Raw genomic sequence first — 27,326 nt, 5'->3', positions numbered from 1 at the left:
AGCCATCACTTCCTCAGGCTCCCTGAGAGACAGGCTGTAGAGGTGTGTGTGTGTCTCTATGGGTGAGCGATTCAGAGATTTGGTAGACTTTGGCAGACTCCAGGCGTCTTTCTCAGTGGACCGTCTTATATCTGAATCATTTAAGTCAAACAAAATGTTCCACTCTGCAAATTGCTAAGCAAGCACAATTGACTGTTAGACGGTGATTTCCTCAGAGATTTGGCATCTCAGGATTCTTGATGCATGACTTTTAAAAAAAGACACCGAGATTGTTTTTTTTTTCCATTTCAGTTGAACTGAAAAATAAAGCTAAGCCAGTAGTAGTGTCTGTCTGTTTATCTATCTATCTATCTATCTATCTATCTATCTATCTATCTATCTATCTATCTATCTATCTATCTATCTATCTATCTATCTATCTATCTATCTATCTGGGAAATTGTTCATCAATACATTTTCAGGAAAAAAAAGGTTTACATTTTTTTTTTTTAATAAAATTTGCTTGGCAGATTTAGACAACCAGTTCAACATTTGTGTATGTGATGACTCAAGTAATGAAATGTGGACTATTAGTTTTATACGGAATGACTTCAGCATTCACAAGTTTAGTTCATTTTGACTCTCATGACATAAGCAAATGATGATGTTACAAACAGCAGAGAGTTGTATGAAAGCAATTGATGCATGTCCACAAGCATTTGCCATTTGTTGGAAAGAATGAGAAACTGCTACTATGATGTGCACAAATTACTAATTATTTTGAGAAATGCATAAACTGTTGTGCAAATGTAATTAATGTTGTGAGAAATGCACCAAAGCGACTGAGAAAAACTGTAAATACACCCTTATTTACAACAAACATAAACTTCCTTTGGGCAGAGCTGTGCACAACTGTAAATAATATTGCAGTACATGTTGAAACTAAACCTACAACACACATAGGTCTGTAAATCATTCATGAAATTGTTAAATTTAGAAAAAAATTTTTAGGAACAAATAAAGATTTAAATATTTTTATAAAATTTCCTTGACAGATTTTGACAACTAGTTCAACATTTGTGTATGTAAGGACTCAAGTAATGAAATGAGGACTATTGGTTTTATATGGAATGACTATTCGGCATTCACAAGTTTAGTTCATTTTGACTGTCATGATATAAGCAAATGATAATGTTATAAACCGCAAAGAGTTGTATGAAAGCAACTGATGCATGTCCACAAGCATTTGCAATTTGTTGGAAGGAATGAGAAACTGCTACTATGATGTGCACAAATGACTAATTGTTTTGAGAAATGCATTAGCGGTTGTAGAGAAATGCACCAAAGCGACTGAGAAAAACTGTAATAAACAAAACCCAATTAATCAACTCAATGCTGCTTTGTTGTTGTGTTTTTGTGGTTTTCCTGGCAAAAGGGCTCATGGCAAACAAAAACCACTGTACGCATAGTGAACACTATCTGCTTTCATTATTGGATCTTGATTATTGCTCATCATTATCAAGGGTTACATATTTTATCTTGGCAGTGTTCCATACTGTATGTAATCTGGTGACAAGTGCCCTTTAAAGGCAGTATATGTTATAACCAAAATCCGTGAAACCCATAAGCATGTCAGGCATAAAGCAACAAAATCCTCTCCACTTCTAATAATAGATCTGACAATTTCTCATTAGGACACATTGTCTCTATATATATACTTCTAAGATTACAAGGCGTATGACGTTACAGTGATTGTTTCACGAAGAGAGCCGGCTGTCAAAAACATAAACTACCTTCATCAATGAAAAGGCAGCACAAAACTAGATTTTTCCAGTCTTCCAGATTCCCCACAGTGTACTTTTGTCTCCATCTGCTGGTAGAAACATTAACATTACATGATCACCAAGAGCTGTATACACCCACACATACTGTACTGATGTAATAAAATATATAAAACAGATGGGCAAAGTACATTGTTAAAATCATATTTTTATTACAAACCAAAGTACATATTCATATATATATATATATATATATATATATATATATATATATATATATATATATATATATATATATATATATATATATATATATACACACACACACACAGAACAAAACACTTTGCTGGAAAAAAAAATAAAAAAGTTGAAACTGAAAAATCAAAGAGAGTAAAATAGTGAAAACCCAAAGGTTCCTGTTCATCAGAAGACTAAGTTCTTGGATATTTCTCTCTGGCCAAACGCACAAAGTCTTCAGCACTATCCAAAGACACCAGTCGATCCTAGAAAATGATTATAACAATTAAAACAACAGTTTCAATTCTCTTGAAAATCCCCTTACCTCTTTGTGAGAAAACTATCAAGTATATGTAAATTCAAAGGCCTTAACATTAATCATGATGAGTCTATGTAAATGTGCACACACAGAACTGTGCTAAAAATCAGGGGCCATATTCACAAGACATCTTGAGGCTCCTAACTTGCTCATATAGGAGAAAATCTCTTAAACTAAGCAAATATAATTGACAAGTTAGGCAAGAAGTAACAGCTGTTGCATACAGTTTGACATTAGCCATGCATTTTGTGTATATATATACGGTTTCCAAAAACATTTGGTATAGATGAATTGGGTAAGCAAAATTGGCCTTAGTGTATGTGTGTGAATAAGTGTGTATGGATGTTTCCCAGTGATAGGTTGCAGCTGGGCATCTGCTGAGTAAAACATATGCTGGATAAGTTGGCGGGTTATTCAGCTGTGGCGACCCCAGATTAATAAAGGGACTTAGCCAAGAAGAAAATGAAAGAGTGAATGTATATACACACACACACACACACACACACACACACACAAACTGACCACTTAATTAGGCACACCTGTCCAACTGCTCATTAAGGCCCCGTTTACACTGCCAGTTAAATGTGACTCAATTCCGATTTTTTGCTCATATGTGACACAGATCGGATCTGTTCTATGACCGTGTAAACATGAAAAAAAAACGCATGCATTTGAATATTCAGATATCGGTTTCAGGCCTCCTTCATATGTGGAAATAAATTAGATATTAACCAGATTCATTCATTCATGTTCTTGTCGGCTTAGTCCCTTTATTAATCCGGGGTCGCCACAGCGGAATGAACTGCCAACTTATCCAGCAAGTTTTTACGCAGCGGATGCCCTTCCAGCAGCAACCCATCTCTGGAAAACATCCACACTCACATTCACACACACACTCATACACTACGGACAATTTAGCCTACCCAATTCACCTGTACCACATGTCTTTGGGGGAAACCAGAGTACCTGGAGGAAACCCACACGAAGGCAGGGAGAACATGCAAACTCCTCACAGAAACGCCAACTGAGCCGAGGTTCAAACCAGCGACCCAGCGACCTTCTTGCTGTGAGGCGACAGCACTACCTACTGCGCCACTGCCTCGCCATATTAGATATGTGCGTTTATTCATGCATCGTAAATTGTATGGCAGGTGTAAACACATGAATTGTATATGGGTCACAATAAAAAAAAAAACGTGTAAACGGACAGACAAAAAAAATCTGATATAGGCAACAAATCAGAATTGGGCATCAAGACCTGACAGTGTAAAGGGGGTATAACACACATTTCCAATAGTAACTCAATTTATTTAGGCCTGTAGACATGGTCAAGACAAACTGCTGCCGTTCAAACCGAGTATCAGAATGGGGAAGAAAGGTAATTTAAGTGACTTTGAAGGTGGCATGGTTGTTGGTGCCTGATCTACTGGGATGACCAGACTGGTCAAAGCTGATAGAAAGGCAACAGTATCTCAAATAATCACTCGTTAACGAGATATGCAGAAGAGCATCTCTAAACACACAACACGTTGAACCTTGAGGCGGATGGGCTACAGCAGCAGAAGACCACATCGGGTGCCGCTCCTGTCAGCTAAGAACAAGAAACTAAAGCTACAGTTCACACAGGGGCACCAAAATTGGACAATAGAAGATTGGAAAAACGTTGCCTCGTCTGTCTCAATTTCTTCTGCGACATTTGAATGGTAGGGTCAGAGTTTGGCATCAACAACATGTATCACCTTGTATCAATGGTTCAGTCTGGTAGTGGTGGTGTTATGGTGTTGGGGATATTTTCTTGACACATTTTGGGCTCATTAGTGCCAAATGAGCATCATGCCACAGCCTACCTGAGTATTGTTGCTGACCATGTCCATCCCTTTATGACCACAGCGTACCCATCTTTTGATGGGTACTTCCAGCAGGATAACGTGCCAGGTCATAAAGGGTGAATCATCTCAAACTGGTTTCTTGAACATGACAATGAGTTGACTGTACTCAAATGGCCTCCACAGTCACCAGAGCTCAATCCAATACAGCCCATTTGAGATGTGGTGGAACGGGAGATTTGCATCATGGATGTGCAGCCAACAAATCTGCATCAACTCTGTGATGCTATCATGTCAATATGGACCAAAATCTCTAAGGAATATTTCCAGTACCTTGTTGAATCTATGTCACAAAGGATTAAGTCAGTTCTGAAGGCAAAAGTGGGTCCAACCCGGTACTAGTCAGGTGTACCTAATAAAGTGGCCGGTGAGTAAATAAATAAATGTATATGTATCCTGCTGATTTGATATATATATATATATATATATATATATATATATATATATATATATATATATATATATATATATATATATATATATATATATATATATAATGAAATAAACATTACAACATCCTCTAGGCATATTTCAACTGGCCTATTCCAAGATTCCTTAATATCTCTTTGTTCCTTAATAAAAGTTTGTCTTAGCAACTCTAAAAAAAGGAGAACTCTTAGTGGTATGATAAAATGCTCCGGAGTGTATAGAGTTTGTATGCAGTCATTAGTTTACCATGATGAAAACGTATCTTTCGCTTTTGCTGAGTCCGCGAGGGAAGATGCCCGTTTCCTCTGACAGCGTTCTCAGCAGTTCTCTGGCCTTCTCCACATTCTCACTGTCACTCAGAATAGTCTGTCTGTTGACTGTCAGTAAAGACTCCACCTCCTTCTGGTAACCTGAATCAACAGCATACAGACACGTTTACATGACACAGACACATTTACCCTCCACAGCCATTACACGGGCAAATAAGAGTCACGTTTGAATTGCTATTGTGTTAGCTGACACTGTCCATTGTACAATTAAGAACAAATTCTTAACATTGTTCAACACAAAATGAATAGTGTTCTTTATAAGGACACTCCACATTTTTGTTTGAAGTTTTAAAAATGTAATGATCAAATCTGATTCAATGATCTATGCTAAGCTAAGCTAAGCTAAAAGTGCTCCAGCCAGAACTGGAGATCAGCTGAATGGATTAAAAAATGATCAAAATTCAACTGTACAACTTAATAGGAGTTGTAAATTAGCCTATTTCCAAAAAAAGTGTGTGTTCCTTTGAAGGTTAAATGAAGTGCTTTAAAATGTGCATTTTTTTAATTCTACGTTCGGCATATTTTCAACTGAAAAATGTAGAGAGTGTGAGACAGAGTAGCTCCTCCCCTTTTAAAAACAGCCAATAGCTGTTTTTTTTTCTATCACAGCTCCAGTGAGAGTGGTTGAGCTCAAGTGCATCAATTGAAAAGCTAATGAGAAGCGTCTTGAAGGGGGCGGGGCCTGTCAGATACTAGAGAGCATTTGATTGGTCAAGATTTTATGAGAAACCGAAGTATGTTGTGACCTGAAAAAAAGAAAAATCATTGATTAATTTAGAGGGAAGTGACAAACTATAAGCTTTACATGTTTACATGTTATATCATAAATCTAAATGCATATTTTGTCACTGTTTTAAAACATACTAGCACAGAAATATCCTAAAAACTGGAACAGACTGAAACTAACATCTAAAAAACTTTATTTTAATTTCACGCGACCGTTAAGTATTGACAAGAGGATGAAATATGGCAACGAGAAAATACAATAAGATGGAGAAATATTAAAAGTAAATTAACAGGGTTATCTTAGTATAGCGGGGCAACTATTGTAGTTACTATTAAGCATTTGTCTTCAATGTTTCCTATTTTCAGATAGTGTCACACTTTTCTACAGAAATCTTTTTAATATGCTTCTTTGACGCATAAGCTACCTCATGTTTTTTCTGTAAATTGTATTTTTTGTGATAAATCTGACATCAATATCAATGAAAGCACTTATTTTCGATAGTAATCTTTTGCTATTATTTTTAATGACATTGTTGTCACTTTGGATGGATTTAAAGTATCATTGCTGAATAAAAGTGTTAAAGGTGCAGTAGATGATTGTCTTCAGAAACAGTTGTTGTTGTGCTGGTTGAAAGTCTATTCACATTCCAATAGTAATGAATAAAGTAAATGATCTAAATGTGTTCATATGTATTTTAATATTTTGGGTAAGGCATAAAACTAAAAAATGTTCATCCAATTAAATAGAAACGGGCCCATATAATTCCGATAAGAAGGTCAAACTGTCTGTCATCAAATGCCGATTTGAACAACTGCACAGCCGTTTGTACGCAGCTCCGTTGACCGCTGTTTGTGCATAGACGTGCTGCGCGTTCACGAGAGAGAGAGAGCGTGCACATGCATTCTCGATCGGCAAAAACATGCTGAATCAAAACTTTTTAAAAACCTGAATCAATATTGGAGTTGCCTTTGCACGCTGGAGAAAGGATGACACCATGGCTGAGGGATTTCTTTTAGACAGGTAATGTTCTGTTTTCAAACTATTATAGCTTCACGCAAAGCTGATGTAACGTTAGATGTTGTTGTTACAAATGGGTTATATCTTCACAGAAGTGTTGTTAAGCCACTAAAATCTTCCGGTAAAAGATTAATAAGACTATTTTCAGTTTCATAAGGGTTCTTTTACGGAATTGATAATGTAGATTTTAATTAGGTTAACAACAAAACAACAAGTAAATACCGCTATTCTGCCTAGTCTCTATATTGTTTACCATGCAACTCTAAATATTCACTCTGAAATAGCATGCCAGTTTAGCTTAGTGATGAGTGTAATTCCTGCAAACCACCAGATAAGCACTAGTCGCTTTTAACACATGAGAGAGGGTTCTTCTGCTGTCGTTTTTAGGGTGCGCGTGCTCCTGTTTCAGGAGGCGTGGCTCTGGACAACAGGGGAGGGACTTTATTTCAGAGATTTATGCTAAGCTGCTAGCATTGTGGAAGATCACCTACTGCACCTTTAATGTCTTTTGAAGAAAAAAAAAATCATACCGACCACAAACTTGAATGAATACAGTATATAAAATGTTGGTTTCAAATCAAACATACTTACAAAATTAAAATTACTTACTAAAACATGTTAATGAAGTTATGTTAAATGTTAAAATGTGTGCAAATATAAAAAAAATGACATTCAAAGCAGGGGCGTTGCGAGGGGGGGGCTTTGGGGGCTTAAGCCCCTGATGTATTGTCAAAAGCCCCTGATCTTTTGGAATATGTTGCACTTAAATAAAAATAGGTTGTATAAAATTTATTTTGTTATTAAAGTTCTGACAATTAACACGTGTATATCACGCGTATTCTACCTAAAGCAGCGTTTGTGTCGGGTATTTTAAAAGTAATCTATTCAGCAGTACCTGTTTCTACCGCCAGGTGGGAGTGGGTCTGTTGTCACATGATTTAAAAATATTCCGCCACTGCACATCATTCATTATTTTGAGCAGCTGAAGCTGATGAGGTAATAATACAACTGTTTCACAAAACTGAATAGTTCTAGATAAGTTACAGATGAAGCTTAATATTTGTTTTTACAGCAGAAAATGTGTGTAGTTTTGGTGAAATAACAAAACTGTAGGTAATCAATAAAATGTGCTGCACATTAATGTAAATACATGCAAATTAGTCAGAAAAATGTAAATTGTACTTGCTTTCTAGATATGATATATATATATATATATATATATATATATATATATATATATATATATATATATATATATATATATATATATAGACATTTTTATCTAAATATGATATAGCCAGTCACATCTGTTTCTGTAATAGTTAAATCACAGTGAGTTCATGTATCTAGCATATTATTATTTTATGGCTATATTCTACAGTAACATGCTATGTCAGTTAGCAGCGGATTATAAATCGACTTTCTTATGAAAATACCTAATTCCCCTGGGCCCCCCTGTTTATTTTTTTAACACATTTCTAAACAGAATAGTTTTAATAGCTCATCTCTAATAACTAATTTATTTTCTCTTTGCCATGATGACTAAGTACTTGACTAGACATTTTTAAAGAAACTTCTATACAGCTTAAAGTGACATTTAAAGGCAGGTTAGGGTAATTTGGCAAGTCATTGTATAACGATAGTTTTTTATGCTGCCTATCGGAAAAAAATATAGCTTAAAGGGGCTAATTATTTTGACCCTTAAATGGTTTTTAAAAAATTTAAAACTGCTTTTATTCTAAAACAAATAAGACTTTCTCCAGAAGAAAAAGTATTATCAGACATACTGTGAAAATGTCCTTGCTCTGTTAAACATCATTTTGAAAATATTTAAAATAGGAAAAAAAAAATAAAAGGGGGGCAAATATTTCTGACTTCATCGACATTTATTGTCACAGTCGTGTAAATGAGCAGTTTAAGCCTTTTTTATGTTTATTCAGATCTTATTTTTATTCAACTCCAGCAATAGCTGGATTCCTTCATCCATAATATTAGGGTTTTCCTGGAATATTCTACAACTTTTGTGAGGCATATATGGAATTTCTGCTCAAGAAATTAAACAGGCATTACATGCATTCAAAGTGCTACAATGCCCACATCAACCTATTTTGAGGAAAACTAAAAATCTCCCTCTAAAGAAATTTGAAGTAAACACATTTCTAGCATTTAAATCTTTATTTTTTTTACTATTTTTGATACAATTGTTTTAAAAAAAAAGCCCATTGAATATCAATATTTTGCGAGGTATTGAATTTAGAAATTCCAGTATCTTGACAACACTACACCTCAGTTAATCACTCATAATCAAACATGTGTGTAGCTTAGTATCTCATTGGATAACAACTTAAAATAAATCATATTTTCAGATTTGAAGACATGCAGAAATTTTTATTTTCAAAAAACAAACAGAAACTACAAATCAGGAGAGGAGATAGGAGGCTCAAGGGGCATGATATGGCTCATAACAGAATAGTATATAAGAAGTGGGTAATTAATCTTTTTTTTTTCCTTTTTGGTGTTACAAGTCACAAAGCTTCACAATTTATTGATATAGACTGTCAACTCAAAAACCATTTATTTATCATTAAACCATCTCTAATCCTATTGTTAAAATTAGAGTAGATCAACTTATGAAACTGGATTTTGTGTATGTGTGTGTGTGTGTGGGGGGGGGGGGGGGGTCTTTGGGGCTAAGCCCCTTATCCCTTTCCCCCCTAGCAACGCCCCTGATTCAAAGTTTTTTTCAAAAATTAAAAATAGGTTTTATTGTAGCAGAAAAATTCTTTGCTCTGCTTTAAATCCCCTTCAAGTATATATATATATATATATATATATATATATATATATATATATATATATATATATATAATATATATATATATATATATATATATATATATATATATATATATATATATATATATATATATATATATATATATATATATATATATATATAATGGAATATATTTTAATGCCCGAAGAGAAATAAAATCACATGAGCAAAGTCAAGCATCAGAGGGTTAAAATAATACATAAAAAGCCACCTCACCCAGCTGAAGTAAGATCTTTTTCCAACGTGTACAAACTTCTTTACGAGCACATTTCAGAGTGTGAATGTCATAATTCAGCTTTTCCCATTCCTAAAACACACACACACACACACACACACACACACACACACACACACACACACACACACACACACACACACACACACACACACACACACAGGGATGTACAGATTGAGCACAATGCATGCTGTTGTAGCCCTCAGCGGAATGCTTGTTGAGCAGTGAGTGATCTACAAGAGAGAGCGGATGGAGAAAAGACGCAGCTGCTGTCATCCTTAAGGACTTTGCAATAAACATTGGATGAGAAAGGTAAATTACACAGACACATACTTGGGTTTGTTTTCTATTTTAGCGAGGACATTACATAGTCTATTAGTCTGCCAATCAATAAATCTGGGTCAGTATGACAAGACTTGAGGAAAACAGGAAGAATGCTCAATAAGCAAGAAAGAAAGCAAGCTTTAAATAACATCACTATTGAGTTAACCTCCATTGACTCTAACAAGTTAGTAAGTACATTAGACCATGTGCTCTTCCAACTGCCTGCACCTGATAAACACGAGAACAGTCCAATCTTGTTGATCCTCTGTGAATTGGCCATGGACATCCAAGAAAAAGGTCGTCAGAATGACGTGTACTTCATTATATTTCCCCAAAAAGTGATTTAGAAATGACTGCTGAGCCAGAATATTTGCCCCCTGCAGTTTGTGACTAGTTTACAGTTAGATGTGAAAGGGCAGATGAGTGTCCTCACCTTAAGGTTTTTTTAATGTCTCTATTGAACTCCTCGTCACCTGTCTGTCTGGCACAGTTTGGTGAGCTGAATTTAATTTGAGAAAATTGGCAAATTGCATCAGTCTAAATTCCAACATATTTACTCTTTAACAAAATCCTCAAAAAGTCCTGAAAAGTCAATGGCTCAAGTCACATCTGCTGTAAACGGTGTTGGGTAAGTTACTTTAAAAAACTTAATTAATTGCTAATGATGTCATTAAAATTGCATTTTTATTAGTTACTTTGTCTAAAATGTAACTCAATTACACAATAATTAATTGAATTACTTTACTGAGTACTAGTTGAAATCGACATAAATCTCAATGCATAGACAATAAAAATCAAACATTCGTAATTCTTTCATTTTGAGACAAACAGGTCCTTTTCATCCTATTTTAAAGAGCATCTAGGTTACCCTTTTTTTCAGATTTATTATGAATCATTCGTTTCTCCAGAAAATGTCTGTAAAGTTTCAGCTCAAAACATTCATCAGATTTTTATTATACCTTTTATAAAAATCTGTTTTATACATTTTTGCACATTACAGTTTTTCTTGATTGCTTTGATGCAGCCGTCAACTGAAATTCCACATTTTCAAAACAGTTAACACACAGGCCTAAACAGCGGCACTCATGGTCAAAATGCCATATTTTGCTTGCAAAATGCACATACCGTGTCAAAACATTTAAAATATGCAACAAAAGCTAGTTTTACCTTCAAACAACACAACTTGCAAACAAGTATATGAGCTGTTTGAATTAATCATTACACAATGGACAACAAAATACAAAATACAGAACTCAGTGTGAATCAGTGCACCATTACTTGTCATTTAAGCCTATAGCCATCGCCATTTGTTGTCTTTCTATTTGGGCTGTCAAATTAGCCTTTTTGCAAAGAATTGGATCCAGAATAAGAAATGCTTTGATTAAATTTATATTGAATTCATGACATTTTTCAAACTGTGGCTAAACACGGAAATACTGTAAAAAAAAAAAAAAAAAAAACAGACAAAAGTAAAATACTGTAAATATTAGAGAAAACACATATACAGTAAACCAATATACAGTCAAATCTATTGAGAGTATGGGACATATTGACCTCCTCCATCTATGCTGGCACAACAACACAGACCTGCCACAATTCTTAATGTTTGCAGACTGATTGATAATTGAAGATTTGTGTGAAGGAGTGTCAAACGGTGTTTCAGGGAATTCATACTGATCTTGGTAGTTTCTAATGGTTAGGAATAGATGGTTTCTGTTTAGTTACCATAGCTAAAACAATGGAGTTTGGACGGCTTGAATGACATCCGTGTTAACTGTTTTGAAAAATGGTGGGGAAAATGTGTCAACCCGATGAGAAAGGGTTTACACATTTGCAAGACCTGTCTTCTGCTCTGCTGGGAAAGTGATAATGAAAATAAAGTGAAACCTGGTTTCTTCAACCAGGTCAAAGCAAATAAGAAAAACTGTAAACTAAAACAAATATGTCCAATTTTACTCACAACCAGACCATATTTATATGCTTGGGGCAAAACATAATTCAATGCAATGATGAGTGAAAATAAATTGATGTATAAATAAGCACTGCTCAAAAGCATGTGGAGTGAAAGTTGTCTAACATTCTACAACATCTCTTTCTAAAAACTATACAAATTATGCATTAATAATAAAGTAAGTTCTCAGGGATGGGTTGCGGCTGGAAGGGCATCCGCTGCGGAAAAACGTGCATTCCGCTGTGGCGACCCCTGATTACAGTTTTTCTCCATTGGTTTGGCTCATTTCTTGAAACAGAAATTACATTCTCAAAACGACATGGACAAACATCCAATCCACTTGGCAATTGTTTGCAACAGAATAGAATTTCTCATTCATTTCATCAAATTGCAAATGTCTAAGTACATCTTTGCAAATGATTAAGTCCAGATAGCCGACATTTAGCACAATTTCCAAGTGAACAGATCTTGTTGATCTAAACTGATTGTTAATTCTCAGTCTAATGGTTGTTCTCTCCAAAACGTGTCAGCGTTCTTTCATTGTATAACTCATCACATGCACAATCGTCTGTTCAATTGTCAAAATTAGTCAAGAACATAATACCATGAATATCATAAAGTAGATGAATCCTTGGAACATCTGATTACAATTTATTATAGTCATTTATTCTTTATTTTTATAGCTTTTTACTCTGATATGTGGAAGTTACTTTGTGTGGGGTTGATCATTAAAATAAAAAAGGAGTTACCATTTCCTTGGCAGTACAATGCAAAAAATGCTTTTCTTACTTAGATTTTTTGTCTTGTTTCTAGTCCAAATATCTAAAATGTCTTAAATCAAGAAGCATTTTCTAGACAAGCAAAACATATTGTCTTGTTTTAAGAAATAATATGCCAAAATGAAGCGAGTTTTTCCTTAAATCAAGCTAAATAATCTGCCAATGGGGTAAGCAAAGTAATCTTATCACAAATCGAAAAACAAGATTATTTTGCTTACCCCATTGGCAGATTATTTTGCTTGATTTAAGGAAAAACTCGCTTCATTTTGGCATATTATTTCTTAAAACAAGACAATATGTTTTGCTTGTCTAGAAAATGCTTCAGGATTTAAGAATTTGTAGATATTTGGAATAGAAACAAGACAAAAAATCTAAGTAAGAAAAGCATTTTTTGCAGGGTATGAGTGCAATGTGTGACGTCAAACCTTGGAGGCTACTCTTACCCTAAAATCCTATTTCTTTTTTTCAGTTTTATACACACTTGTAGTCTGTTAGCTAGACAAAACAGTACAGTAACCATTGTCAGAGAAGGACTGGGCTAAGACTGTGAGGTGGACATGAGGGATATTTTAGGGGTTCCTAGCTATAATGACAAAACATCTAAACATTTTGACTTGCAGTGCTTACACGATGCTAAAGGGACGAATCATTTTGGGGCACTGACTGTTTAAACGAGAAAGAAATTCAGTGAGTGAACTGTTTTGGGAAAGGTATGAGCTTTTGCAGGTGAATTATAGTGTTGTGCCAAACTGTAACACTGTTTTGCCAAATGATCTTCAAATTTTGAGAATGTAATTTCTGTTTCAAGAAAAAGACTCAAACCAATGGAGAAAAACTGTAATAAAGGGACTAAGCCGAAAAGAAAATGAATGAATAATGAAGTAAGCCAACATTTCTGAAACTCTGTAAGTGCTAGTTACAAAATTATGCTAACATTATATTTACTTTCTTAAAAAAAATGTGAGTAAACTTTTACATTGATACATCTGAATTGTGTGTAGTAAATATAATAGTTTATGTAAGGTTGGCTTGATACATATAACAGCTTTAGGGTTATTTGCTTTTCACCTCAGTATCTTTGCCTACTTTGTTCCTCATTTGGATGAAGGCGTGTAATTCAGTATCTGATTCCTCCTCGGTAGTGGAGATCCTTTCCTCCTTCTCAGATCCAGATCTGCTCTCCTGCAGCTCATGATGACCCAATGCTGTCTCACAGAAACTGGACACACTGGCCATGTTGGAGCCGACCCTGCATTAAAAGACCACATGAAAATACACACCTTCCAACATTTACTAGTGATATTTAGCAGTGTTACAAATACAGCTTTAAAAAAAAAATACTATATCTTTTTTATGTTTGTGTGCTTGTTGTTAGGGCAATGCAGTGGCGCAGTAGGTATTGCTGTCGCCTCACAGCATGAAAGTCGCTGGTTCGAGTCTGGGTCAGTTGGCGTTTCTGTGTGGAGTTTGCATGTTCTCCCTGTGCTCGTGTGGGTTTCCTCTGGATGCTCCCATTTCCTTCACAGTCCAAAAACATGTGGTACAGGTGAATTGGGTATAGGCTAAATTGTTGAGTGTGAAAGAGTGTGTGTGGATCTTTGGGTTGCGGCTGAAAGGGCATCAGCTGTGTAAAAATGTGCTGGATAAGTTGGCGGTTCATTCCACTGTGGAGACCCCGGATTAATAAAGGGACTAAGCTGAAAAGAAAATGAATGAATGTTTGTTGTTTGAGTACTTTATTGTCCCATGTAAGAGACTTATCTATGTGCACTCCTAAATACGTATATAATTGCACCAGAATAATTTCACAATTATGTAAATACACTGGCATATGATCAACAACAAGTTATGCTAAAAATACAATATATTTTCTTTTGCTGTGATTGAAAATTTTATTTTTATTTCACCAAATATTCATTCCTTAACTCTTCTGAGATTAAAACACTGGTATTGTCATCTTAAAATTAAATATAGTGTGACATGAAATATATTCTTATTATTAATCTAATTTATTGTAGTTTTATGCTTAAAATAATAACATTTTTATTTTAAATTTAGACTAAATAGCATTAGCTGTTTAGCCAAATTCAGAAAAACTGATCATTTCCTGCAGTAGTGCCTTAATTTCCCCCCTTCTGTATAAAACAATACATGTAGCAGATAGAATTTATTCAGTAACCATAACACTATTTTGTTTTTAATAAAACATTTATCACAACTTGTGTACATATTTAGTTACATACATTAAATGGAAGAAAAATCACTTACCTTAGAATACAATCTTTCTCTTCAGTGGTTTCATGACTGGGGCAGCAGCCAGAATAAAAGGCACCCATGTAGAGCGACAAAAATGTTTCCCTTTAAAATGAGCTAGAAATCAGTGCTTCATTCTTTCAGTCCTTAGATTAGAGTCACCATCCTCCATGCGCTAGGGCAGAAAATTGTGCTGCCAAATGGGTTTCTCACAGGCGTCCTTAACTTGATAATGGGCTACTCTAGTCATGTGATCACACTGTTTAAATGCCCATGGAACAAACCACAGGCAGGTCGCTCCAAATAAATATAACAATGCAACAAGCTGCCTTATTAATAAATGCATGCATTTACAGTTTATAGAAACAGAAATGAATTCAAATAGAAATGACTACAGAACTTCATGTGACCCTAGATTCTTTGTTAAACAATCTGGTTCAAAATTCACAGAAGTTTTCAGACATTTCCCATATTTAAGACCAAAATTACGTTTGCTTTGGCATTATTAACATTATCAGTCAGAAAGATCTAGTTGTTGGTGGTTAAAGAGATTCAGTGAATTTATTCCAGGGTTGGTTCTTTTGAATACAGTTTAATATGAATCGGTCTTATGCATGTCATACAGTGATACTGAGGGTTAAGTGTTCATGGTGCAGTACAGTACTACTGTTCTGGCTTTAGGTCTGATACTCTGGGGGTTGGGCTGGTCAACAGTGGGCACATCTGCTGCTTGCGCTTCTTAGATTCAGCACTGGATTGTTTGTTGGAGCCAAAGCTGCTTCTCCTAAACATATACAAAAGAAATATGTGAAGTGTGGGATAATACCTCCTTGGGTACTAGCCAAAAAAGAAGAACCTATGCCACTGCAGTGGATTTTTTTAAGACAAAAATAAAGATAAAGCACTTTTTTGTACAAACTATTGTAATAACAAGTTCACTATAAAAAAAACTATGACAAAAAGTCTTAAAAACAAATGTTTTAAGTTACATTTATTCATTCATTAATTTTCGGCTTAGTCCCTTAATTAATCTAGACCGCCACAGCGGAATGAACCACCAACTAATTCAGGATATGTTTTTACGCAGCTGATGCCTTTCCAGCTGCAACCTATCACTGGGAAACACATACACACTCATGAGGAAACCCATGCAAACTCAGGCAGAACATGCAAACTCCACACAGAAATGTCAACTGATCCAGCCGAGGCTTCTTGATGTGAGGCGAACGTGCTACCCACTGCGCCAGCTCGTTGCCCTGTTTCAAGATTGGACTACCATAATTCGCTATATTTTGGGATCAGTCAGACAACTCTACCCCGCCTACAGTTAGTTCTGCTGCAAGGCTTGCCTGTGCACTATCGTGCCACTTTCAAAATTCTTCTCCTGGTTTTTAAATCTCTAAATGCCCTAGCTCCTTCCTACCTGTCAGACCTGTTGACTGAACATCAGCCTGGTCGGTCTCTTTGGTCATCTAACCAGAGTCTATTGAACATCCTAAAGTCGAGGCTGAAATGCAGGGGTCACCGGGCTTTCCCAGTAGCTGGTCCTACTTTGTGGAATGCTCTGCCCCTCTGTGTTAGGCCTATATCATCTCTGTCTGTTTTTAAATCTAGGTTGAAAACTTACCTTTTAGATTTGGCATTTTATCAGTGAGAATTGTTTGTTTTTAGCTACAATAACTATTAGTGAGATTTATTTGTTTTAGCTATAATTTAATACCTGTTCTTTGTGATTTGTATTGTTCAGCACATTGGTCAACCTTTGGTTGTGTATAATAGTGCTATATTGATAAAATTGACATTGACATTATGCTACTTTAACTACTATTCATGACTTAATAAGGGTTTTAACTATTCTTTTTTATGTTATACCAAGTTTGACTTAATATTTGTAGTCAGGTAAGTTGAGATGACTATAAAAGTTCCTTTGATTCAACTGAAAAAAAATAAAAAAAATGTAGGCCACAAGTTTTTTTTACAGTGTGGGTACAGCTAGGTGCTAACCCTAGTTCATTAATTAAAAAAAAAGTGCACCTCACTGTCTTGAGTATAAATTAACACAAAAAATTAGTTTTTTTTTTTTGTCATAAGCTGACCTGAAGCTCATGTGCATATCCAAGGACTGCTTGATAGGCTGCAAATTTAATTTAATAATATTATAAATGACAATCAGTTTCTTGCTCAAACCACTCATCAAAAACAGACGACCAATGACTGCATTATATGAATCACCAAGTAGGAAAAAAGTCACCTACACCTTCATTGGCCTGATGGTGAGTAAATTAACTGTAAATTTTCAGTTTTGGACAATTTATCCTTTAATCTACATAGTAACCTTATTTAAATATTACTTTCTTACTCTCTCAGGTTAATTACACAGTATATGCATGTACTTAAAGTACACAGTCAACAAGATTTTGCCAAGACATGTTGCTAGATCAACAATCGCCGAACAAAATTCCGCTGTGGCTACCCCAGATTAATAAAGGGACTAAGCCGAAAAGGAAATGAATGAATGAACTAAAATTAATTTCCCAGTACTGGGTTTCAGTTGGAAGAGCATGTGTAAAACATAAGGTGGATAGGTTGGTGGTTCATTTCCCTTTAGCAACCCCTGATGAATAAACAGACTAAGCCAAAGGAAAATGAACGTATGAATTAAAATAACATACAACCTCTAAATCCTTGTTTTAAGCCTAAACTTAAACCGTCAAATCTCATTGGTTGACTAGAATATTTTTATAGGATCAACAAAGTAAAACATGTTTTACTCGCTGACATCATGTGCATTGTAAAGACACATACTGTAAAATAAATTGCAACCAAAGCAGCATATGATGAGATTAAAGTGAGATAAACATCAAATGTAGATGTCACCTGGAGGAGGAAGGAGGAAGAGCGATGATTCGTGGTCGTGTGGTCAGCACCAGCTCACCAAGGAAAGCCTCCATCATTAGGTTCTGAAGGGTGTTGAGTAAAATGTCTTCCAGCAGGTCACAAAACTCAGGCAACCTGCAGAAAGGGAAAAGAGAGATCAAAGTTGTTTAAATTGCATCTGAGCTATTATTAACAAAACAAAATAAAATTAAATAAAAAAAAATCAATGTGTTTCAATGTGATTTGCTTACAGTTCTGTGAAATCGGGGGTCAATCAGTGTTTGTTCATGTGAGTGAAAACACACAGTATTCTCAAAAACACAGTCTGAGAGAAGCACTGATGTGTCACATATATGTGGTGTGGTACAAAATGACATTGACAAAGACAAAGGAAATTTCAGATGGAAAAGTCACACACCTGCAACAAAACATCAGCAAACAATTACTGTATTCTTTCCTACTATATGTTTTTTTTTCTTTCTGTTTTCCTCTTTGTAAATTATGGCACAAATAACTGAAATTACAAGCTTCTTAAAGGTTAACGTTTTTTTTTCATGAATAAATCTAATCTTGTAGAGTACTCTTGTCTCATGTATGATCTTGACCCAGTCCTTTGACTTTTATTTCTGAAATGGACATACCTGGCTGCAAAGACACCAGGTAACAGACATGAAAACATAAAGTCGGACTATTGTGCTGTCAGTTAATGGTGTAATGTTTCTTTAAAGGATCACAAAACACCAAAACACAATTTTTGAGCTGTTGACAGTTGTATGTGTGTCCCACACTGCTAAAAACACTATTAGGACACATATATTTCAATAAATAGTGAAAAATTTTGGTTGCTTTTGCGTTATTTCGAGCAATTTCTTACTTCTGGTTTGAAACTAATTTTTGAAGCTGCGTCACGGCCATGAGATCTTAGCATGTATTCCAGCGTGTAGACTGGACGTCTGTACCTGGGAGTACCGTATTACATCTCTCAGTGTGTAGCATTGATTCATTTGTATGGCTTGGTTAAAACCAATCAACGCGCTCTATTGTCTATGCGCTGGAACTTCATTAATATGCATGCTAGCTTCAAAGACTGTACCTGAAACAGTGTTCAGACGGCAGAGACCCCATGTTGTGTTGCCAAAAGAAGTGGGAAAAGAATAAGAAATGTTTGGAGATACGGATCATCAGTGTTGCTTTTATAATGTGCTGCAGTGAAGGTTTTGTTTTCATTTTCTCTCTATAACAGCACTGCTGGACTCACATGTGAATTACAGTGCACGCGACAGAAATACATTTTTTACTCGAGAGCTTTTCTCATCTGGAAATGGTGAAATCAGGACTTGTGGCTCGTCTCTTTTAAAAAAAAGGCGCAACTCCAGTTGGTGTTGATTGTCCTGTCTACAGATTTGGTAATGTGTGCAATCAGCGCCCTTTCTTTGTTCATTCAGATGTCAGTTATAGTTTGTATTGTCAGCAGTACTCTTTCAGTGTTTAAAGACAGACCTTAGTCAAAATGATTTCTAAGTTACTAAGTTTACGTTAACATCACAACAATATTATGGACTGAAAGATCCGCTGTAAATGCTGCTCTCTGAGTGTAAACACGTGAACCTCGCAAGCAAACTATTGCCGACCGTCGTTTTGAATTTTTGCTGCATTTTGTGACAGGATTGTCTACACACACATGGCTTTCTGATCTACCGAGTGCATCTCCCACTCAAACAGAGCTAGGCACACCCACTTTCCTGAGTTTTTCCAAACTAGAGGTGTGAAAACACCCTGCTGAAACGGGGGGTTTCATGCCCCTTTAAAGGACACCTATTTTAACTCCTTTTCAAGATTTAATATAAGTTTTTTGTGTCTTCAGACGGTTAGTGTAAAGTTTCAGCTCTAAATAACCATCAGATTTTTAAATCTGGGAAATTTGAGCTGTTATGACATTGTAGCTGTTTTTGTTGTCTGTGCCTTTAAAGCTGGTTCTGCCCGGCCATCGTTCCAATGTGTGTGTCACGTAGATAAACAGCACAAAGAATGAAGCAGATCTCCCTTACTACAGTAAAACCTTTATCAACCGTTATTTGTAATATTTGTTGTGGAGTTAATTCAAGCCTTTCTGCAACAATGAGTCAACACAATGTCGTTATAAAGTTCGCTCGCATGCATGCACATTTTTGCGTGGCAAGGTTACACGGTAATATCCACTGCTCTAAGGATATCCATTATGTTAATGTACAAAATAAACCTGATCTAAGTCTATAAACCAGAATTGAAGTGTCTGCTTTTATAATTTTACTAAATTGCAACTGTGGTGATAAATTACAGCGATTACACTGTCTTTATTACAAACAAGCACTGTTTTAAAAATGTTTTAAACTTGTAAAACTCATTCCTGATCACATTTGATGATGATTGATGATCACAGAGAGCTGAACAGATCTTGTAATCCCAGTTGCTTTGCGCACATCCTGTCTTGTTGATATGATTATACGCGTTACTACGGAGACATGTTAATACGCGGCTGTCAATCAATTTGGTGGGTGGGGAAACCGCACTCCTATACCACGTTGCGGTGGGCCTCAACATGGGAGGGATTTGGATCCTATTTTAATGTCAGAAAATAAAAAAAATTAAAAAGAGAGACTTAATGTGTCTCTATCACTCCAATAGGACTCCAAACAGCTTACAAAAGATGATTTTCATCATAGGGGCCCTTTAAAAACATAACTGTAAATAAAAACAGATTAAATGCAACATTAAACATGATTATTTGTTGTTAAATCCTAATAATTTCTTATTACTCCCCTTTCTGGGGGTCTACAAAATCTTTGTTTAAAGGAATATTACTTAAACCCTTCCCCATGTAAATAAATGAGAATCAATATGCATGGTGGTTCTCAACCAGAGTACTTCCAATGGGCCACAAAATTATTGACAATAATATAGTTATATTATGTCAGATTGTCTTGGGCAGCGTGTTGACTTGGATTTCACAATTTTATTCTACTTTCACCTAATGTCAGTTTGCACTGATGAATTTGACTTTTTTCAAACCTGCGAATCGACTCCTGGGCCTTTATCTTGATTTCTTCCTGAAGTTCTGTCAGAGCCTCCTGCTCATAATCAGTTTTGGGTCTGTCTTCAGTGTCGCAATGTCCTGGATGAGTTTCTGCTAGAGCTGCATTGGACACACTTGACATCTGTACATGATCCTGGCTGTCTGAAGAGGAGTGGGGTTGTGTTTTTGTGGGGAGGACAGGAGCTGGACGCAGCTGTGTGAAATACGGCACCTGCTCAATGTCGCCCTCTAGCAGACACTGCTGGAACTGAGGCTCATCAAGAAGACTCCTGTGATGGTATAGTGTGACCAATGAGTAAGACAAAGAATGATACCATTTGAAAGCAAACCATGTAAAATATTTTTTCTTAAATTATACAAATATCCCTAGAACAGTGGTATATATTTTGTTGACTTCTGTTTACATTATTCCATTATTTAGAAGAATGTTCAGAATCTTCAGAAATAAGCATAATATAATAATATAACATAATATAAGCAAAATAATCATTTTAATTAAGTGACACAGACATTGGAGTGCCCTGTTTCGCCATATTAATGATGTCACACACTCGATTTCTGGTTAGGTTCAATAGAAAACAGGGAAACACCAAATATGCTTTAAAATGTTTTGCCTTTTCTTAGATTGCACAGATTAGCATTATATCAGAAACTGAAAATCCCTCTGGTATGATAAAACAGCGCTGCTTCTTCATCAAGCATTCACGACCGAAAGAATAGAAGGCAGTGGATAGTGTCATACAGGGCCAGAGTGGGACTCTTTTTCTCAGTTCACGACTGACTATTAAAATAAACGTCATTTCCAATTCAGTATCTAATGAACTTTAAATGTTTTTCGTAAATATGAGTGGATTAAAGGGAAGCTAAATCTCCAACACTATTCTTCAAATCATCACAATGTCCTTTCCTGCATTATCTGAATATGTATTCTGTGCAATATTCTTTATAGATATCCAGTCCTTTGTAACGGTGGTCACAAAAAAAAAAATAATAATAAAATATTTACACCTACATAAGTAATTCAAACAGTATTATATGTCTCAACACTAAAAATGAATGAATGAATAAATAAATAAATAAATAAATAAATAAATAAGGTGAGAATCGAACCTGGGTCGGCAGCATTGTAATTCAATGTGCTGACCACTGACCCACAATGGCTTAATCTTTATTAATTATTCAAATTCTTATTTTCACTAAGATGCTGCTGCTTGGGGCCTAATGATAGTTACATAATCATTAACCTTGCTCACGGGGCTGCGAGAAAATAAATAAAAAGAGCGGAACTGCGGCAAAATTATGAATAAAAAGAGTGAGGCTAGGGTCAAATAAATAAATAAATGAAAAAAGTGTGACTGCTGAGAGTGCCAGCAGCTAGGGACACCAGCCCTCGCGGGCAAAAAATGGACCAGCCCACCGGGAATTCTCCCGGTCCTCCCGATTAGCCAATCCAGGCCTGGTGGCAAAATAAAAACTCTGCTTCTCATGCTCATCTCTCATCAGCAATTTCTTCAGTTTCTTTCAGCCTTACTCTTCTGCTTTAGGCGATGTTGCTAGACATAAAGCTCTACTGGGGCACAGGCCACCCTCAACACCCTCACCCCCGAAATATTTATCATACAGGATCCACGTTTAGTCAAAATAATATCATAATCATATTACTTAAACATTAATTTTGCTGGCTTGCAAAACTGACTGCATGATGATAGGGCTGTGCAATTAATCGAAAATCCGATATTGATTTTGCCTTAAACGATTAAAAAAATCATTAATCGAGATAAACGATTATTGCATCATTTACCGCCCCCTTTCCAGTTGTACACTTGTTGCTCTTAAAAGCGCGAAAGATGGTGCGCGCACAGAACAGAAGCATGCTGTCAGCATTAGGTCTTATTCGCACACTGAGACGAGCAGAGCGCAGTCAGCGCACACATCTAAAGTCAACTTAACGTGAGCGCTTTAATGGTCAAATAGGTGTCAAAACGCGATGTTTAGTGATTATTATTGTCAACCATCATTTGTGCAATAAATGAGTTGAGAATCAAAAGAGACGCGAAAGAGAAACTATTAAAGAGACAGCACGCTATAATCCTTCTGCCGCCTGTTATTATGATTATTAATCAAACAACAAATGGAGAACATGCCTCTGCTCTTGACTGAAGGACTTTTGTAGCTAAAGTGTTAAAGAAGAAGAAAAAATACAAGAGGAAATACTGTTAAAATTTCCTTGCTCTGTTAAACATCATTTGGGCATTATTTATTTTTTTAAAAATTCACAGGAGCGCTAATAATTTTGACTTTAGCAGTAATCGTTTTGAATAACCGTGATTTCAATTATGACCAAAATTATCGTGATTATAATTTTTCCCAAAATCGAGCAGCCCTACATGACATTTCGAAGCATTGGTGGCACATGAGCAGCACATACTTTTTTGTCGTGCATGTTAACAACTGGAATTCGCACCAGGAGCAGGAGCGGTGCGCCACTATCAAGCGGGAGCAGTGCATGAAGCTCAGACATGTTTTCTGCTGTATGCGTCAGTTTGTTTTCTATTAAACTACATTGCTTTTACGAACGTTGATTCAGTTGTACCTAAAGAATAATGTCTTTCTTCTGAGATTACAACTCTTTGTTAATACACTTGCATATAAACTGTAATTGAAGCATTTATTGGGGTACTGGTGATTTTGGGGTCTAGCAACGCCCCTGCTCTGCCTCATACTACCTTGATAATACATGTTGAACACTTTAGCTCATCCATAAATTGGATTTCTGCAGGAGTCACGTAGGATGTGATAAAGACGATCCATACTAAGTCACAACATCATCAAACTACGGCTTTGTTTTGTTGTGAATACACACCCTCTAGTGGGTAAAATTCAAAGACTTACTGTAGCAAAGAGGTGAGCAGATGTGTTACGATGTCTCTCTCATGACCAGGACCAAGAGGAGTAAGTTCTGACGGATGATAAAAGCTTTCAGCTGTGCCAGACGAAGAATCCTTTGGCTGCCTAGATCTGAAAGAAATATCTCTTATGTATATCTGATATGTAAATGTTTATAAGAAAAAAAAAGTAATTAAACAAAAATTACATTTTTATTTATCTAATTATTTATACAACAGCTCTGTCTGGTTCTTGAATCTGATTGGCTGATAGCCATGCAATATTCTGCAAATAACAGCACTCGTCCAGCCTCTTAACACTTCACCTTTGTGTTTTACTCCACCCACATACAGCAACAAGCAGAAGGCACTCTACAGTTTGACAAATATTGCTGCTTTTGGTCAACTTAATGTACTTTTGAGGCTTTTTTTAGTTGAGAATGTAGTTGTTTAGATTGGAACTATGTAGTTCACTTGTAAGAACAATGCCTATTTTAAAGTATTTATAATTTCGGGAGACAGCATATCGGTGGCCATTAGCCTGTCTTTGAGCTGAGTAAAGACGGTTGATGCTGTCCATCGACTAAATGGCGACAGAGACTGCATAATAAGTCCTCAAAGAGTGAGCGGAGTAATAAACAAGGGTGAAGAGGCTGTATGAGTGCTGATCTTACTTTAATATCTCACTCCTAAAGTATATATATATATATATATATATATATATATATATATCTACAACAGTTATGTCTGGTTCTCAAATCTGATTGGCTGATAGCCGTGCGATATTCTGCAATATCACAACTCCTACAGCCTCTTTACCCTTTGTGTATTACCACATACAGCCAGTAAAAAGCAGACACTACAGATCTAAAGTTTAAAAGATGCTTGCTCAACTGTTTAACTGTCAGCTTATGATTTGAAACCAAAAGAAAGTAGTTCCTCATACAAAAGGGTTTTTGAGACTCTCCATGTTTGATTTTGTTTTTATATACACAATTATCCTGTCAAACTGTTGTATAAATGCAATATCACACTCGTAGCAGTGCGATATGGCTGTATATCGGCACTGGTGGGGGCAGTGCCAACGTACCAACGTACCTCGTGCCAACGCACCAACGTACCTCGTGCCAACGCACGCCTCCCACCAGTGCCGATATACAGCCATATCGCACTGCTACTCGTGTGATATTGCTTTTATATATATATATATATCCTAAAGTTCACTATTTATCTCCAAATTTAACTGAAAAATATCAAGAATTTTCAATTCCATCCCTGATTTTGACATCTTATTGTACCTGTAAATGTAATGAGTGTTGAAGTGAGTAGGGAAATGTGTCTGGTACTCCAAGAGGCTGTGAGAGCGTGCAGTGACACCCAAGTGTAGTAAAGCAGGACGAGGTAGCTCAGGACGTCTTCTCCTTTCCTGGCCTGTGTGCTGCCGGGCTCGCTGTTCAGCCCGACTGGGTTTCGCTGTGGCACAACTAACGGCTTGATCACTACTACGAATGGGTGGAAGGGTCTGCCGCATATAGAACAAAATATATTTATTTATTTTATTTATTTATTTATTTATTTATTTGATTGCACACTACTTTCAGCTGGATATCACGCCAAATAAACTCAAAATTTACCTTGTATTTTCTTGTGCCAGTTTTCTTTTCAAACACTGCATCTTCCTGAAGAGGTGATTTTGTTACTAATATGATTGGCACTTGTGTTAATATGATTGGCACTTATGTTTGGATTCAGTAAATGGTATTTGTCAGTGTTAAATATGTGGTTTCTCACCTGAGTGTATTTATTTAGTTGGTTTGACTGTATCATGTCTTTCTCAGTGATGGTAAACTCATATTTCTGCCTCTCTGTCTCCTCTTCCCACTGTCGCAGGTCTTTGTGATACTGTGCTAGCATCTTCAGCAGAGTTATCTGAAAATCACAGAAACAAAGATTTAGATGTGTTTCTGGTATACAGTGACTTTAAAATAACTTATAAGGGACATATGAAACCAGTTCTCTTCACACGTGCCTTCACTTAACAGTATATGTGCATTGCATTTCAATCTGTTTTCAAAGCTGATAATAATAAGAAATGTTTTTAGCACAAGATAACCATGTAAGTATGATGATATTTTGACACCACAGGAGTCCATTTTTAATTTAAAATATAGTATATTGAAATAAAAAACCAATAACTTAAATTCTAATAATTGTTTTGACAAATAACTGCTAACCAGAAAGAGAAGCTTACATTATCGTATGCATCTAAATGTGGGTAATGCATTCACTAGTGTATCTTAGTATTTGTCACCTCACAGATGAGATCTTCTTGGTAGAAAGTGGGGCTGCCCGAGGCCTGTATTGTCAGGATGCAGAGAACACTCTGTCCTGGTGCAAGATGACCACTCTCAGGACGGATATTAATAGTCTACAGTCAAATAAAGTCACAGTCAATAGTCAAATAGTCAATACAAAGCATTGACTGACCATGATTATCTGATCAATTATACATGCCATCACACCAAATTCCAAACCCTTATGCTTGTTGATATTTTTATATATTTTTTCCTGTGCATCACAGAAACGTTGAAAATATGTACACAATGACAGTTTATAGCTGCATAATGGTAGTTCATCAATTGAATGATCCCTTTAATGCTAATCAAAAGTGACTGTAAAGACATTCATCATGTTCAAAGATTTTGAAAGGTCACAAAACCCTAAAACACATTTATTAAGCTGTTGGAAGTCCCACACTGCTAAAAACACTATTAAGACTATTAATACACTATTAATATCTCACAAAAAAGTAAAAATCGGTTGTTTTTGCGCAATTTCGTACTTCCGGTTTGAAACTAATTTTTGAAGCTGCGTCACGGCCATGAGATATTAGCATGTATTCCAGCATGTAGACTGGACGTCTGTACCTGGGAGTACCATCTTACGTCTCTAAGTGTGTTGCATTGATTCATGAGTATGGCTTGTTTCAAACCAATCAGCGCGCTCTATTATGTATGCACTGCAACTTCATTAATATGCATGCTTGCTTTCTTAGACTGTACCTGAAACAGTGTTCAGACGGCAGAGAAACGCCACGCCGTGTTGCCAAAAGGAGTGGGAAAAGAATAAGAAATGTTTGGAGATACGGGTCGTCAGTGTTGCTTTTATAATGTGCTGCAGTGAAGGTTTTGTTTTCATTTGCTGCTGGACTCATGTGTGGATTACAGTGCATGCGTCGCACGGCAGAAATACATTTGTACGGAAAATGTTTTACTCAAGAGCTTTTCTCATCTGAAAAAGGAGAAATTTGCTGCTTGTCTCCTTTTAAAAAAGACGCAGCTCCAGTATGTGTTGATTGTGCTGTCTACAGATTTGGTAAGTGTGTGCCATCAGCGCCCTTTCTTTGTTT

The 27,326-nt window shown here is 36.0% G+C and overlaps 2 protein-coding genes across 9 annotated transcripts in view; both read right to left on the bottom strand.

Annotated features, from left to right (window-relative positions):
• Positions 1 to 2,083: 2,083 nt before the first annotated feature.
• Positions 2,084 to 15,300, bottom strand: LOC141376066 (melanoregulin-like). Of its 2 annotated transcripts, none has more exons than XM_087267473.1 (5): positions 15,098 to 15,300; positions 13,916 to 14,078; positions 9,757 to 9,847; positions 4,878 to 5,041; positions 2,084 to 2,263 (listed from the first exon to the last, which is right to left on the bottom strand). In XM_087267473.1, the coding sequence occupies exons 1-5, from the start codon at positions 15,163 to 15,165 to the stop codon at positions 2,192 to 2,194; spliced, it is 558 nt and encodes a 185-aa protein (XP_087123599.1). In that variant the 5' UTR covers positions 15,166 to 15,300; the 3' UTR covers positions 2,084 to 2,191. The 2 variants fall into 2 exon arrangements, with proteins under 2 accessions (XP_087123599.1, XP_087123598.1); XM_087267472.1 differs by having other exon boundaries at positions 13,898 to 14,078; positions 15,098 to 15,299.
• Positions 15,301 to 15,654: 354 nt separating this feature from the next.
• cfap65 (cilia and flagella associated protein 65) overlaps positions 15,655 to 27,326 on the bottom strand; it is a 44,896-nt gene continuing 33,224 nt past the window's right edge. For all 7 annotated transcript variants that reach the window (XM_087267351.1, XM_087267355.1, XM_087267353.1 and 4 more), the window contains exons 26-33: positions 26,229 to 26,345; positions 25,709 to 25,846; positions 25,552 to 25,596; positions 25,216 to 25,439; positions 23,925 to 24,050; positions 21,008 to 21,301; positions 17,960 to 18,094; positions 15,655 to 15,866 (exon numbers count right to left, since the gene is read on the bottom strand). In XM_087267351.1, coding sequence (XP_087123477.1) covers positions 15,746 to 15,866; positions 17,960 to 18,094; positions 21,008 to 21,301; positions 23,925 to 24,050; positions 25,216 to 25,439; positions 25,552 to 25,596; positions 25,709 to 25,846; positions 26,229 to 26,345 — 1,200 coding nt within the window. In that variant the 3' untranslated portion in view covers positions 15,655 to 15,745. The remainder of the gene's footprint in view (positions 15,867 to 17,959; positions 18,095 to 21,007; positions 21,302 to 23,924; positions 24,051 to 25,215; positions 25,440 to 25,551; positions 25,597 to 25,708; positions 25,847 to 26,228; positions 26,346 to 27,326) is intronic.

The sequence above is a fragment of the Danio rerio genome, chromosome 9 (genome assembly GCF_052040795.2).
Source record: "Danio rerio strain M-AB ecotype USA chromosome 9, GRCz13ab, whole genome shotgun sequence".
In the NCBI taxonomy this organism is placed as follows: domain Eukaryota; kingdom Metazoa; phylum Chordata; class Actinopteri; order Cypriniformes; family Danionidae; genus Danio; species Danio rerio.
The sequence above is the reverse complement of the archived record's forward strand: the minus strand, read 5'-3'. Positions and strand labels throughout refer to the sequence as shown.